Source organism: Sminthopsis crassicaudata, chromosome X (genome assembly GCF_048593235.1).
Source record: "Sminthopsis crassicaudata isolate SCR6 chromosome X, ASM4859323v1, whole genome shotgun sequence".
Lineage (NCBI taxonomy): Eukaryota > Metazoa > Chordata > Mammalia > Dasyuromorphia > Dasyuridae > Sminthopsis > Sminthopsis crassicaudata.
The window spans coordinates 29,845,329-29,858,972 of NC_133623.1; the positions used below are offsets into that span (position 1 = coordinate 29,845,329).

Here is a 13,644-nt window from a genome sequence, read left to right on the forward strand (position 1 = left end):
TTTCTTACTCTGTTATTGGGTGAGTTTTCTTCTGATGGCACTTGTATATCCCTATTGTCTGGGAGTTCAAGAAGCTATTTCTTCTTATGAGATTCCAGCTCTTCAGTCACCAGGAAAAGCCTCCAACTTATTCTATGATTCAAAATGTTCAGCAGTCCACCTTTCTCTATGCTTTCATCCCTCTAGGCTCCTGATATAAGGTTATGTTTCCTCTGTGCCTTTTCTGACTCTTTCCCTTCTGTTTTCTCTTTAAAGAATTCCTTCTACACTTTCAAGGACTGTTTTATTCTCCCTGTATGCCTAGAGAGTAGTGAGGTGTGCCTCTAGCCCTTTATTGTCTCTTCTCCAAGAAAGTCCTGTCATTCGTGAGTCCTGTCCCACAATATCTTCACATGGATGAAATCATCTCCAAGGAAGATCGACTTGTGTTTTTACATAGATATGACTGGCACTTGACACTGGAGGAAACATAAGCAGCACATTGGTTGCTGCTTACTTCAAAATACCTTTTTTGGTCTCCATGTGTGTTGAAAGTAGAATCCTCAGCGCCATGTTATTCTTGTTGTAGCTCTTGTGGTTATATCTCTTGGAAAAACCATCTACTTTCTTTGCTTGTCCTGCTGGGGGTTCAGTTACTTGGATATTATGAGCAAATTTATGTATAGAGGCCTTTTGATATTTTCTTTTGCTATGCTGCTTTCTTGATCAACTGCCTTGGGTTCCTATGACATGTCAGATACAAAGAGGAGCTGCCTTCACCTGTTTGTGAGTAGGATTCAGCCAGAAATCTCACTTCTAAATGCATCCTATAGCTTCCTATAGGAAGCTTTCTTTTCTCCTTTTCCCAATGATTAGATTTCTGATCTTGACATTTTTTGCCTGTATCTTCTGTCCAAGGACAGTGATCTTCTCCACTTAGTGTTTCCCAATCTCAGATCTTCGGTTATCTAGTTTAACTAGGCCCTCTCCCTCTCCCTGCTCTCCAACTTGCCAAGCTCCCATCTGATTTGTGGTACGTGGACCTAATTGCAAGGCCTGACCAAAACGATGAACAGATAATACTTTTTCACATACATGTAACCATGAGCATGAAGAAACAAGGCCTTTATTCTGTCTAGGTGTGTATATTACTAATTTTTAAATCACTATGTGGCAGGTAGGCCCCAACAATATATATATATATAACATATATATATATATACATATATATATAACATATATATATATACATATATATATAACATATATATATATATACATATATTTAAAACATATATATATATACAACATATGTATACATACATATATATAACATATATATATACATACATATATATATAACATATATATACATACATATATATATAACATATATATATACATACATATATATAACATATATATATATACATATATATATATGTATATGTATATATATATTTCTGACTTTGGGGTTTTCATCTCCAATCTGCTATTTGCTACATGTGTGAACTTGAACAAGTCTCTTCTTCTTTCTTGGCTTCAATTTCCTCACTCTGTAAAATGAAGGAGTTGACTGCATTTATAAAGTTTATGAAGTCCCTTCTAGGGAGAACTGAAGTAGAAAGGGAAAGGAATAAAAAAGGGGTGAGGGACTATAAAAGGGGAGGGCAGATTGAGGGAGGTGGTGGTCAGAAGCAAAACACTGCGGAGGAATGAAAAGGGGAAAGGAAAGAGAAAAGTATAACTTGAGGAAAATAAGATGGTAGGGATTACAGAGTTAGTCATTTTAACTGTGAATATGAATGGAATGAACTCTCCCATAAAACAGAAATGAAGAGCAGACTGGATTAAAAGTCAGAATCCTACAATGTGTTTATAAAATTCCTCCTAGACATGTAGTAAAAACTCCACTTATGTGGATGGCTAGCTTGTGCCATGCTCTGATCAAGGGTGGGAGGGGTTCACAGTGCCACCATGTTTTGCCACCATGTTTCTTTTTGTCACATGTGGCATTGAGCAGGGCAAGATGGGAGAGCCAGGATCCTAGAGTGAAGCTATCAAGAATGAGGGTGAAGCTGAGAGTACATGCAGGAGATCTATAAAAAGACAAGGATTTAAGGCAGAAACAAGAATACTGTTCTACAATCTAGGAGGCAAGCAGAGTTTCTGATCTAGGTGATGAGCCAAAGTGTTGCAAACTGGCCGGTGACCTCTGATCTTATAGCAGAAGCTACTTTGCTTTTTCTCCCATTTTCCTTTCATGCTCCCATTTGGGTGTGAATACTCACAATCTCTCCATAATGTAACTGACCAATAGTCCTAATAGATTTCTCTGCTATATTCTGGATTAAATAGGCATTTGTGGGCTAGCCTAGAAACCCACATATGACTGAACATTTTTCATTGGAGAAAATGTGCTCTGAATATTCCAAACATGCACACATTGAACAGATGATGTGCTTGGAAATTGAAGTCCCATTACACACCAGCCTTTACTGAAATCCAGCAAGAAAATGACTTACAGCGAGCAAATGGACTAACATGCTCTGGTTGATCAGCCATAAATGTTTTGTTCCCCAAATCTGTCTCACTCTCTCCCTGAAGAGGATGCTGCATCCAGTTGCTAAATAGCCTCGCAGGACTTGGTTGGAGAAAAGGGGCAGAATGTTTGTTGAGACAACACTCCTCAAACAACTAGGCTTTGCTAGGTGTCTTCTCACTGGGCAGGGGATTGTTAAGAAAAAGGCAGCCCTCTTTTAGAGATGCTGTGAGTGCAGTCTAGCCTGAAGGCAGCCTTTCCCTAAACATCTTTGGGGAAGATTCCATTACATCTCTTATTAACTAAACCAGGGGTTGTCAAACTACGGTCCGCTGGCCAGTCGTAGCCCACTGAGGACATTTATGCGGCCCGCCCGGTTATGGCAAATGCCCCTCTGCCGAGGGGCAGAGACAAAGTGTGAGTTTTTGTTTTTATTATAGTCTGGCCCTCCAACAGTCTGAGGGACAGTGAACTGGCCCCCTATTTAAAAAACTTGAGGACCATTGAACTAAACAGTAGGAAGTCTTGAGGTCAAAAACTGCTGGCACTCTCTCTCTCCTGCTAATTTGTTATATGACTCTGGGTGAGTCACTTCATAGACTCCAAAATTAGAAGAGACCCTTGAGATCATCTAATTTAACACCTTCTTTTAAAAAAATTTATTTTGTTATTACATTTTCGAGGACCAAGTTCTTTCTCTCCCAACTCCTCATTAGAGAAGACCAACATTTGACACAGATATAAATGTATGCATGTGTATATGTAATATATACTTACATATATACACACACATGCATATGTATATATAGAACCATATAATACATAATTCCATCTATTAGTTCTTTCCCTATAGATGGATAGCATCTTCTACCTTTGTAGTTAATTTCAATGATCAATAATATTGCTGTTACTGTATACAGCATTCTCTTGGGTCTGCTCATTTCATTATTTTATACATATTTTTTCATGTTCTTTTAAAAAATCAATCAGCTCATCATTTTTACAGCACAGTAGTATTACATCACAGTCAAATACAATTTAGTCAAATCATTCCCCAACTGATGGGCATCTCTTGAATTTCAAGTTTTTGCCACCACAAAAGGAGCTGCTATAAATATTTTAGAACATAGAGGTTCTTTTCCTTTTTTCCCGATTACCATGGGAAATAGACCTAATTTTATTACTGGGTCAAAGGCTTTATACAGTTTTATAACTCTTTGGATTTAATTCTGTATTGCTCTCCAAAATTGTTGGATCATTGGACAATTCCATTAAGCAGTATTAGTGTCCCAATTTTTACATGTCCCCTCCAACATTTGTCATATTCCCCTTCTATCATTTTAACCAGTCTCATAGGTGAGATGGTACTTCAGAGTTGTTTTGATTTGCATTTCTCTAATCATGACTGGGATTTCATTTCTTTGATTTCTTCTTTCAAAAGGTGCCTTTTCTTATCCTTTGACCATTTATCAATTGGGGAATGACTCATCTTTTTCTAAAGCTTTTTATTTTCAAAACATATGCATTTTTGCACATGAAAATATATGAAATTTTCAACCTTCACCCTTGCAAAATCTTGTCTTCCAAGATTTTTTTTCTACTTTCCCTCACTCCTTCTTCTATATAGTAAGTAATGCAATATATGTTAAACATGTGCAATTATATACAAATTTTTACAATTATGCTGCACAAGAAAAATCAGATCAAAAAAAGAAAAAATGGGAAAAAAACGAGATATAATCAAACAACAACAAAAAGTAAAAAATACTATGTTGTGATCTACACTCAGTCCCCAAAGTCCTCTCTTTGGGTATAGATGACTCCCTTCCTCACAAGACCATTGAAACTGACCTGAATCATCTCTCTGTTGAAAAAGAGCCTTGTCCATCAGAACTGATCATTGTGTAATCTTCTTGTTGCCATGTATAATCTCCTGGTTCTGCTCACTTAGCATCAGTTCATGTAAGTCTCTTCAGTTATTTCTGAAATCATCCTGCTGGTCATTTCTTACAGAACAATAATATTCCAAAACATTCATATGCTATAACTTGTTCACCCATTCTGCAGCTGATGGGCATCCACACACTTTCCAGTTCCTTGCCACTACACAAAAGGCTGCTATAAACATTTTTGCACATGAGGATGACTCATATTCTTACAAAATTGCCTCATTTCTCTGTCTTTGAGATATAAGATCTTCATCTGAGAAATTGTTAAATCCTCCCTCCCCTAGATTTTCTACTTTCCTTCTCTTTTGGCTGTCTTGGTTTTATTTTTTTAATTTAATGTCATCAAAATTATCCCTTTTATATTCTATGATGCTGTCTCTTGTTTATTCATAATTTCTTCTCCTGTCTATAAATCTGATGTGATATAGAATAAATCCTATAAATCTGATAGGAAATGTGTTCTATGCTTTCAACCTTCTTCTTCCTTCTTCTTCCTTCTTTTTCCTTCTTCTTCTTCCTTCTTCTTCTTTCTTCTTCTTCCTTCTTCTTCTTCAAATTCTCAGAGAGGATAAACAATTTGACTAGAGCCACGCATGGAGTAAATGGAGCTAAAATTTGACCTCATGACCCTGCCTCCAAATTCAGTGCTTTTGCCATGTCTTATATCATTCTGTTTACTTCCCCTTTCTGAGTCTTGTTTTTCTCCTCTGTCTTCAATGAGGGACTGACATTCTGTGGGTGCATGTATGGCTGTTGTTGGAAACTTTACCTTTGGATTCCGTATCCACTGCCACAGTCATCACTATGGAGGCAGCTCTAGGGCAAGTCTCAGTTGGAATGGCCTGAAATTCATTCATTGCCAGAGAAGGGTTCTGGCCTGAGTTAGAAGTCTGGGGAGATCCAACAAGCTCCCATCCATTCAATAATGTAGTTCAACTCAGGCGGGAAATTCATTAGCAGCCAAGTGTAAAATCACAGAGAGATCTATTGAAAAGAGAATTGGGGCTATATCACAACATTAATTAACTCCTGTCTTATAAGGGACTTGCATTAAATCTGTAATGGAGAAACACCAGTGGCATTCTGTCATAGACCAAACAGAGAGTTCTGATGAACATCTATGTTCCCATTAGAGGGGGCAGCCTGGTATGAGACTATCCTGGGAGTCAGGAGGCCTGCCACTTGCTTGCTGGGTGAAGCTTCATGGGTCTAGTCCTCATTATTCTCCCACTGCTCTTCAAATGAAGGGTTGGAAAAAGATGATTTCTGAAGGCTTTTCCAATGTGCTCAGAATCCTTAAGAGTAGGGGTGTTTCTTATGTCACACCTGGGAGAGGGGCAGAGTACCGAGGACATCCTCCAGTTGAACAAGCACAATTAGATGACCCAAAGGACATGGGAGAACTACCAGCCCTTGTTTGGAGAAGAAAAACAAATGAAGAGGAAAATTTAGACCGAATTCCTTTTGGAGTGTTCCTTCCCTATCCCCTCCCCCTTACCCTCCTCCATCCCTCTCTATCCCTGTCTCTCCCTTTCTTCTTCTTTTTCCTCCCTTTTCTCTCCCCTTGTGTTCCCTATTTCTTACCTTTCTTCTTCTTTTCCTGTCCCTCTCCATTCCTTCTCTTCTGTTTCCTGCCTCTTCTTTATTTTTCCTCTCCTTCCTCTGTTTCTTCCCCTCTCTGGAAATGGATTTTAAATCATAGAATTCAAAATTCTATGGATTAAAGAGAGGCCAAGAGGACATGACCCCTCAAAAATAATGGAATAAGGAGAAAAGCAGAAAAACCAAGGTAGCAGCAAAGGCTCATGGGATGGTGACAGATTGTTTTCTTCCTTTGCAAAGCTGGTCTTTGGCCCCAGATTGGGGTAGGTAGGAATGCAGGGGAACCCCCTGTAATCTCAACTTGGCCTTCTGGAGATGAGTGGGCACCATTTACAAAGCCATTGACAACAAGCATTTGTGTGTCTAGTGGTTGCTTTGCTCACTCATCTTAATCAAGTGCCTGCTTCCCGGTCATTTCTTTCTCTCCTTAGCAGGAACACATCAATTTGTCAGATCTGGGCCCCAACCCCCACCAGATGAGGCTCTTGTATCAATTCTCACAATCCATCTCCTAAGCGGCCATTCATCATGGGTCCTGGCAGGCTTTCCCTCTCCCCTTCCCTCTCTCCCTTTGCCTGCAGAGTCCTGCTTTGTCATTCTCCTCTATGGCTCCTAGCTGCACGTGGTGGCTTTACTCTTCTGATTCTTACTCTGTCTCCCTTGGAAAGCTAAACATGCCCTCCACTAAATCAGGAGGCTTGCTGAGTGCTGGGAAGGGGACCATTGCTTGGAAGGGGTTCAGAGCTTTTCCTGGTAGCCTTCTCTAGAGGAAGAGGGGATCCACACTCATTGAGGAAGTCAAGCTGTTGTTCTTCTTACCTTGTTTTCTTTGCCATAAAATAACTTGTCACGGAAAGTAAAAAGGTGAGATGTTGTAGCCCTTGCCCAAACTAGGCCAAGTGTTTGCCATGTTAGAAGAACTTCCACGTGTGGTCCAGTCCCTTTCTCTTTCTGCATCTAAGGGGTTTCCTAGCTCCAGTATTTGATGATTATGCTGGGGGAGAGGGAACAGATTTTGTTGGAGCAGAAAGAACATGGGGTTTGGAGTAAGAGCAAACACTGACTCTCTTTGTTGACCATTATGTAACTTTGGGCCTTGGTTTCCCCATCTGTAAAGTGGAAGGCTTGGGTGGGTGATTTACAAGAGTTATCTTCTAGCTCTCGAGATCTGAGATCATTTAACTTAAGTTATGGTGACCCAGAAGCTAGCTCAAGCTTATGCAAACCTTGGTTTACACAGATAGTTTAGCCCCTCTTGTTTTCCATTAGCTTCCCAGCACTCACCTGGGATCTGCTCCACTGCCATCCTGCTGGAGAGGTTGAGGCCACACAGCTAGGGATGAATACCTAGGCCATGAGTACTCTCGCAGCCACCTCTCTAGGGACCTGTAGGAATCCGGAATCTCTGAATGTGCTCTCTTATCCTTTTAGCCTTTGTTTTTCAATCTCCCACAGGTTTTTGGGAATCCCATCTCTCAGGTCTTAAAGTCTATATGTTTAAGTTGCTACATCACTGCTCTTTCCTTGCCATTTTCTCAGGCTAGTGTTTTTGTCCTGCAAGATAACTTATGGCCTTGCATCTTTGTTCTACTTTGAATAGACTCGGAAGCCTGCCTACCATCTACAATCTTCTAGCACCTCGCCATCAATTCCTGTGGAGTACGCTGCTCCGAACGTCCCAATAAGAATCACAAAGGGTTTGTAAGAGGTACCCATTTGAGGAAGTGTCCTGCAAAAAGCCCATACTGGACTTGGAGTTTGCCTGGGTCCCAAATGAGTTAATTCCTCCATCATACACTTGGTGCCTGATGTCAGAGGTTACAGCAATCAAGCAGCTTAGGCTCTGGTTCCCATTCCCTGCCTGGAAGGCAGTGGAACCCAGAAAACTGCAGTCAGTACTAAGTCAGTGGGATGACTCTTAATATTTTCATTGTCCCGAATGGTGGGAGACATCTTGGCCCCAGGCTGTAGTCACAGGGTCCTGTTAGGGAGAGATGGAAAATGTTCCTCAGAAAAGTGAGAGACTAGACTTAAGAAATGTACAAGAAGGTGTAAAGAGTGGGTCTGAGTGGAGGTATGGGATTACATCTCCTTTTTGTGTTTGTTTTTCTCCCAATCCTCTAGGCTGAGTCCGAAGCATGGTCCGGATATTCCAGACGATAGCACTGATAACATCACCATCTTCACCAGGATCCTGGATCGGCTTTTGGATGGCTATGACAACCGGCTGAGACCTGGACTTGGAGGTCAGTCTCTATGTGGAGGTCGTGTACTGTATTAGTTCTTATCAGCTGCCAACTGTCTGAGCTGGGTCATTACAGTAGCATAGGCCATGTGAACATGATCTCAGCCTCTGGGTCTTGGAGAGTAGGCCTTTGGTCTATGGTGGACTTTTGGAGAGAAGGTCTTATGCTGTGCCTATGGAAACTTGAGCCATCCTCTTCGCTGTTCTCCCCATGATGCCCTATCCCAAGGCAGAGAAAGGGGTTACCCTTTACCTTTTGGAAGGGCAAAGCTCAGTAGCAGTGGCCCCCTGGCCTTGTGTCTCTTCTGGACCTGGCAGCTTTCATCATCAGGAATATCCCTCAGGCAGTATGTCAGGGCTTATGGCTCTGTCGGGTTTCATGTGGGGTGTTTCCCCGTTGCAAGCGAACAACAGGGTTCAGCTCGTGCCATATTCCTAACAAAGAACGTGATCTTCCCAAGGGAGTTCAGCCTGGCTTTTGCTGGCAGAAGCGGCAGGAGCAGGGAGAATTGCCTTTACCTCAGAAGCCCTGGGGAATGTTCAGTTTGAAACCAAAATCATGAGTAATTCACTTGCTGATCTTCCTCAATTTCTAGTCTAGAAATATGCCGTAGGATTGGTATTTTGTGCATGATATGGGAGAGTACAGTGGCATATGGATACATTGCATCTGGTGCACATTTGAGGCAGGGCATATTTATGTCTCCTGGCTAGCCTGAGGAGAATATTTGTGCCTGTTCTCTAGAGTGGGAACTGACCTAGGTGTAGATCATCTACCATTCTGCTCAATAACTTCTTGGGGCTGATTGGTTCTCGACCTTTTGCTAAGTGAGTTTCTTCATGACTTGGGGCTTATAGGAAAAGGCATAGAGGCAATTTAACTAGCATTTATTAAATGCTTACTATATTCTTGTTCCTGTGGTAGATATGAGGATGTAAAAATAAAAAAGTCGTCATCGCTTTGTTGCCAAGTCATTATGGTGACATTGTCAAAGGGTTAGAATTGGAAGGGACCTTAAAGGTACAATAGGGCCTGTCCTGTTCTAATGAGCTTATGTTTTACGAGGGCAGACTTCTAGACACACATGTGCAGGTGAGTAAATGCAGTATCATTTGAGGAAGGCCAAAGGCCTGACAAGAATTATCATTAACAGAATTTGAGCCCAGATTCTCTGACTCCATTCTTTCTACAATACTTGTTACTGAAAAATTGCCTGAATTCCAATCCCCATGATTCTTCAAATTCAAATCTGGGAAAACATGGCCTAGGAGATCTACCCTGCTCCGTGCCTCTTGGGTCTAGAGAAAAGGGTTAAAGTATCCAGTGAGCTGAGCTCATCCATGCATTGGGTTTATCATGCTCCTCCATAATTAACCACAATCCCACTAATAGCTTTGCTTCCTTGCTTTGCTCTGATGAATGGATCAATATTGGCCAAATCCAGCTGAAAGGGGAGCCTGGGGACATCTGGGCTCCGTCCAACTCTCTGGAAGCTATTAATATTAATAATTAAATCGAGGCCCCTAATTTGACGAGTCCCTTGAGCCCTTTGCTTTGTAAGATTCCTTCCTCGAGCCATCTTGGTAGCCTGGGATGTAAGCAAAGACCTTTTCCCACCAGAATAGGATCAAACAAATTTTCTTCAGCAGTGGTCCTCAAACTTTTTAAATAGGGGGGGCCAGTTCAGTGTCCCTCAGACTGTTGGAGGGCCGGACTATAGTAAAAACAAAAACTCACACTCTGTCTCCGCCCCTCAGCCCCTTTGCCATAACCCGGCGGGTTGCATGTGGGCTGTAGTTTGAAAACCCCTGTTCTTCAGGTTTGATAAAGGGACAGTGGACCTTGGGGAAGACATTGAGCCTTGTATAAGGGATCCCCAAGGGACAGAACAGTCACAAGGGCCTGAGTTCAAACCTTGATTCTCCCTTGATAACCTTGGATAAACCTTTTCATCTTGGCTTCAGGTTTCCTTTCTGGAAAATGAAGAAATAGGATGACATTAATTCTGAGGTCCCTTCCTAGGTTTAAATCTATGCTGCAGGCCAGGCAAAATGATGCTTTTCAGCCAGGACACAGCTCAAGGACCAAGCTCTTCCTTTCTCTGATCTCTGCCTTCCCTGCTACATAAAGTGAACTTCTCTTTCTCAGATTGTCCTAGCATGTTCAACTCTACCCCTCTCCACCTAATGGTAGCCGTAGTCGATACACTGGACCGTCCCATTGGATTACAAACTCTCTGATGGCAGAAATGGAACCTTTTCTCTGGAGTACAGAGCATGGTGCTTGGTAAGCACTCAGGGAATGTTTGCTCAATTGGATTTAATTTTCAATCTATGGATTGGCACCCAGAGGACTTGAAAGAGTTAATTCATCATCCCCAGTAGCATCTTGTAACCCTCTAGCAGGGAATAACTGCTTTTACTAAGAGGTTCTGGCTCACTGAGCATATCATCCTTTTCATGGCTTCTGATTCTCATGGGCATCTGGGCAAGTTGGTGACCTGGGCAGGAATCAGCTGAGATGTCAGACTGGGATTGGGCTCTAAGTGCTGCCTTTTTTACATACAAAATCAGGGATCTTTGGCATTAGAACAAAGCATCAATAAGATGGGGTGGGGGAGAACTATTTCTTTTTTTTTTTTATTTTTGTATTCATTTTTCCAAATTACCCCCCCTCCCTCTATTCCCTCCCCCCGATGACAGGCAATCCCATACATTTTACATGTGTTACAATATAGTCTAGGTACAATACATGTGTGTGAATATCATTTTCTTGTTGCACAATAAACATTAGAATCCGAAGGTATATGCAACCTGGGCAGACAGATATTAGTGCTAACAATTTACATTCACTTCCCAGTGTTTCTTCTCTGGGTGTAGTTATTTCTGTCCATCATTGATCAACTGGAAGTGAGTTGGATCTTCTTTATGTTGAAGATTTCCACTTCCATCAGAATACATCCTCATACAGTATTGTTGTTGAAGTGTACAGTGATCTTCTGGTTCTGCTCTTTTCACTCAGCATCAGTTGATTTAAGTCTCTCCAGGCCTCTCTGTATTCCTCCTGTTGGTCATTTCTTACAGAACAATAATATTCCATAACCTTCATATACCACAATTTACCCAACCATTCTCCAACCGATGGACATCCATTCATCTTCCAGTTTCTAGCTACAACAAAAAGAGCTGCCACAAACATTTTGGCACATATATGTCTCTTTCCGCTCTTTAGTATTTCTTTGGGATATAATCCCAGTAGTAGCGCTGCTGGGTCAAAGGGTATGCACAGTTTGATAACTTTTGGGCATAATTCCAGATTGCTCTCCAGAATGGCTGGATTCTTTCGCAACTCCACCAGCAATGTATTAGTGTCCCAGTTTCCCCACATCCCCTCCAACATTTATCATTATTTGTTCCTGTCATCTTAGCCAATCTGACAGGTGTGTAGTGGTATCTCAGAGTGGTCTTAATTTGCATTTCTCTGATCAGTAGTGATTTGGAACACTCTTTCATGTGAGTGGATATAGTTTCAATTTCGGGGAGAACTATTTCTTAAGCATTTTTCAAGCAGGGCAAGACATCAGAGCAGGGAACTTTCCAGTCCAGCTATTTTAGGTGGCCTTCTTTGTAGTGAAGGATGGGGGAGGGACGTCATGGTATTATCTCCATTTGACAGATGAGGAAACTGAGGCTTAGAGAAGAGAAGCTTCTAGTAAGTGGCAGAAGAGGGACTAGAATCTGGGCCAGGCAATCTTATTCCCAGCTCAGTTTTCTTTTTCCCACTGTATTCTGTGGATGAGATAGCTCAGGACTGAAGTTCCAATAAGATTCATGGCAAACAAGAGAAATGGAGTTGATTGGACCCACCAAAAATGGCCCAGAGCCCTAAGTGAGTCGGCAGAATTTGATGAGGAAGAAGGATTCTACTAAAAACAGTTTGGCTGGAGTGGGGCTAGTAACTTTGAGGGTCAGGTCACCAGGGTTCTTTGCCCCATGCTGTGGTCTGGAAGTCACTCTGATTGGTTCATTCCTGCTCCCTAGATGGAAGGCCAGATAACAATAGCCCCTATCTTCTGAGGCCTTCAAGACTCACAAAGCCCTTTCCTTGACTCAAGCCCACGATTTAGGAAGTCCAATGAGTTTTAGCTCCACCTTACAGATAAGGAAACTAAGGCTCAGGAAAAGGAAATTACTTGCTCCCATGCTCCCATGGGTAAATAAATATCTTTTTTAGCTTTATTTTTGGTGAGGTAATTGGTATTAAGTGACTTGTGCAGAGCCACATAGCTAGTAAGTGTTAAGTATCTGAGGCTGGACTTGAATTCAAGTGCTCCTGACTCCAGGGCCGGTACTCTATCCACTGTGCCATCTAACTGTCCCCAAGCTAAAGCAATTTCAGGGACAGAATTGAAACCCAAGCCTCCTGACTCCCAAGTACAATGCTCTTTCCATTACACCACGATGCCCTGTCTCTGCTGGAACACTACCATGTCTCTCAGACTCATTGAATATTATCAGGTCCCCAGATTGCCTTCTTTGGAGACTTGATGGCAATTAAGTGAAGCTGCTCCCCATAGATGCTGAAAGATATAGTGTAGATCAAAGCTTCTTAAACATTGGGTCGTGGCCTTGGTCATGTGACTGAATGTGGCAGTGACGTGAAATTATGATTTATTATCAGTAAATGTTTGATTTGTATGCCTATTTTATATGCCTACGTCCCCAAAGTCACGTAAAGATTTCTTGGGTGAAAAGGGGTTGCAAGTGGAAAAAGTTTAAGAAGCTCTGGTGTAGATTGGAGTAACTTAGAGTTGGCATCTTGTGTTTGGGGCACTGCGGCCTTGGCCTTTGAGAAGACCAGAACCCAGACGTCAGTCAAGTTTCTGACCAAAACAGGATGGAGTCATCTCAGCAGATGGCTCATTTCTCTGAAGTGAGGACTGTATGATGTGGAATTCTTTCTCAAGCTGGTTGGGAAAGTAAGCTAGAAAGTAGAAAGCTAGAAAGGCACTGAACTGGAGTGGGGGCCTTGTGTTAGGGTCAGAGGAGCTTTGGGCGCCCGTGAAGCAGAAAGAATTGATCTGGGATTGTCACGAAAGAAAGATTAGTAGAGTATGCAATAGGAGCCAGTGTCTTCCTTCTCCAATTCATTTTCTACATGGCTGTCAGAGTAATATCTTTAAAACACAGTCTTCTTAGTCCCTTTTTCAGAAATCTTCAGTGGCTCCTTATTGCCCCTAGGATGAAATACAAAATCCTGAATTTGACTTTGTGAGCCCTCCACATTCTGATTCACATCTACATTTGTAGTCTTGTTTTATTTTACT

General features: G+C 41.7%; 1 protein-coding gene across 3 annotated transcripts in view; it reads left to right on the forward strand.

Annotated features, from left to right (window-relative positions):
* GABRA3 (gamma-aminobutyric acid type A receptor subunit alpha3) overlaps window positions 1-13,644 on the forward strand; it is a 166,863-nt gene that overhangs the window by 39,001 nt on the left and 114,218 nt on the right. For all 3 annotated transcript variants that reach the window (XM_074278422.1, XM_074278420.1, XM_074278421.1), the window contains exon 3: window positions 8,197-8,318. In XM_074278422.1, coding sequence (XP_074134523.1) covers window positions 8,197-8,318 — 122 coding nt within the window. The remainder of the gene's footprint in view (window positions 1-8,196; window positions 8,319-13,644) is intronic.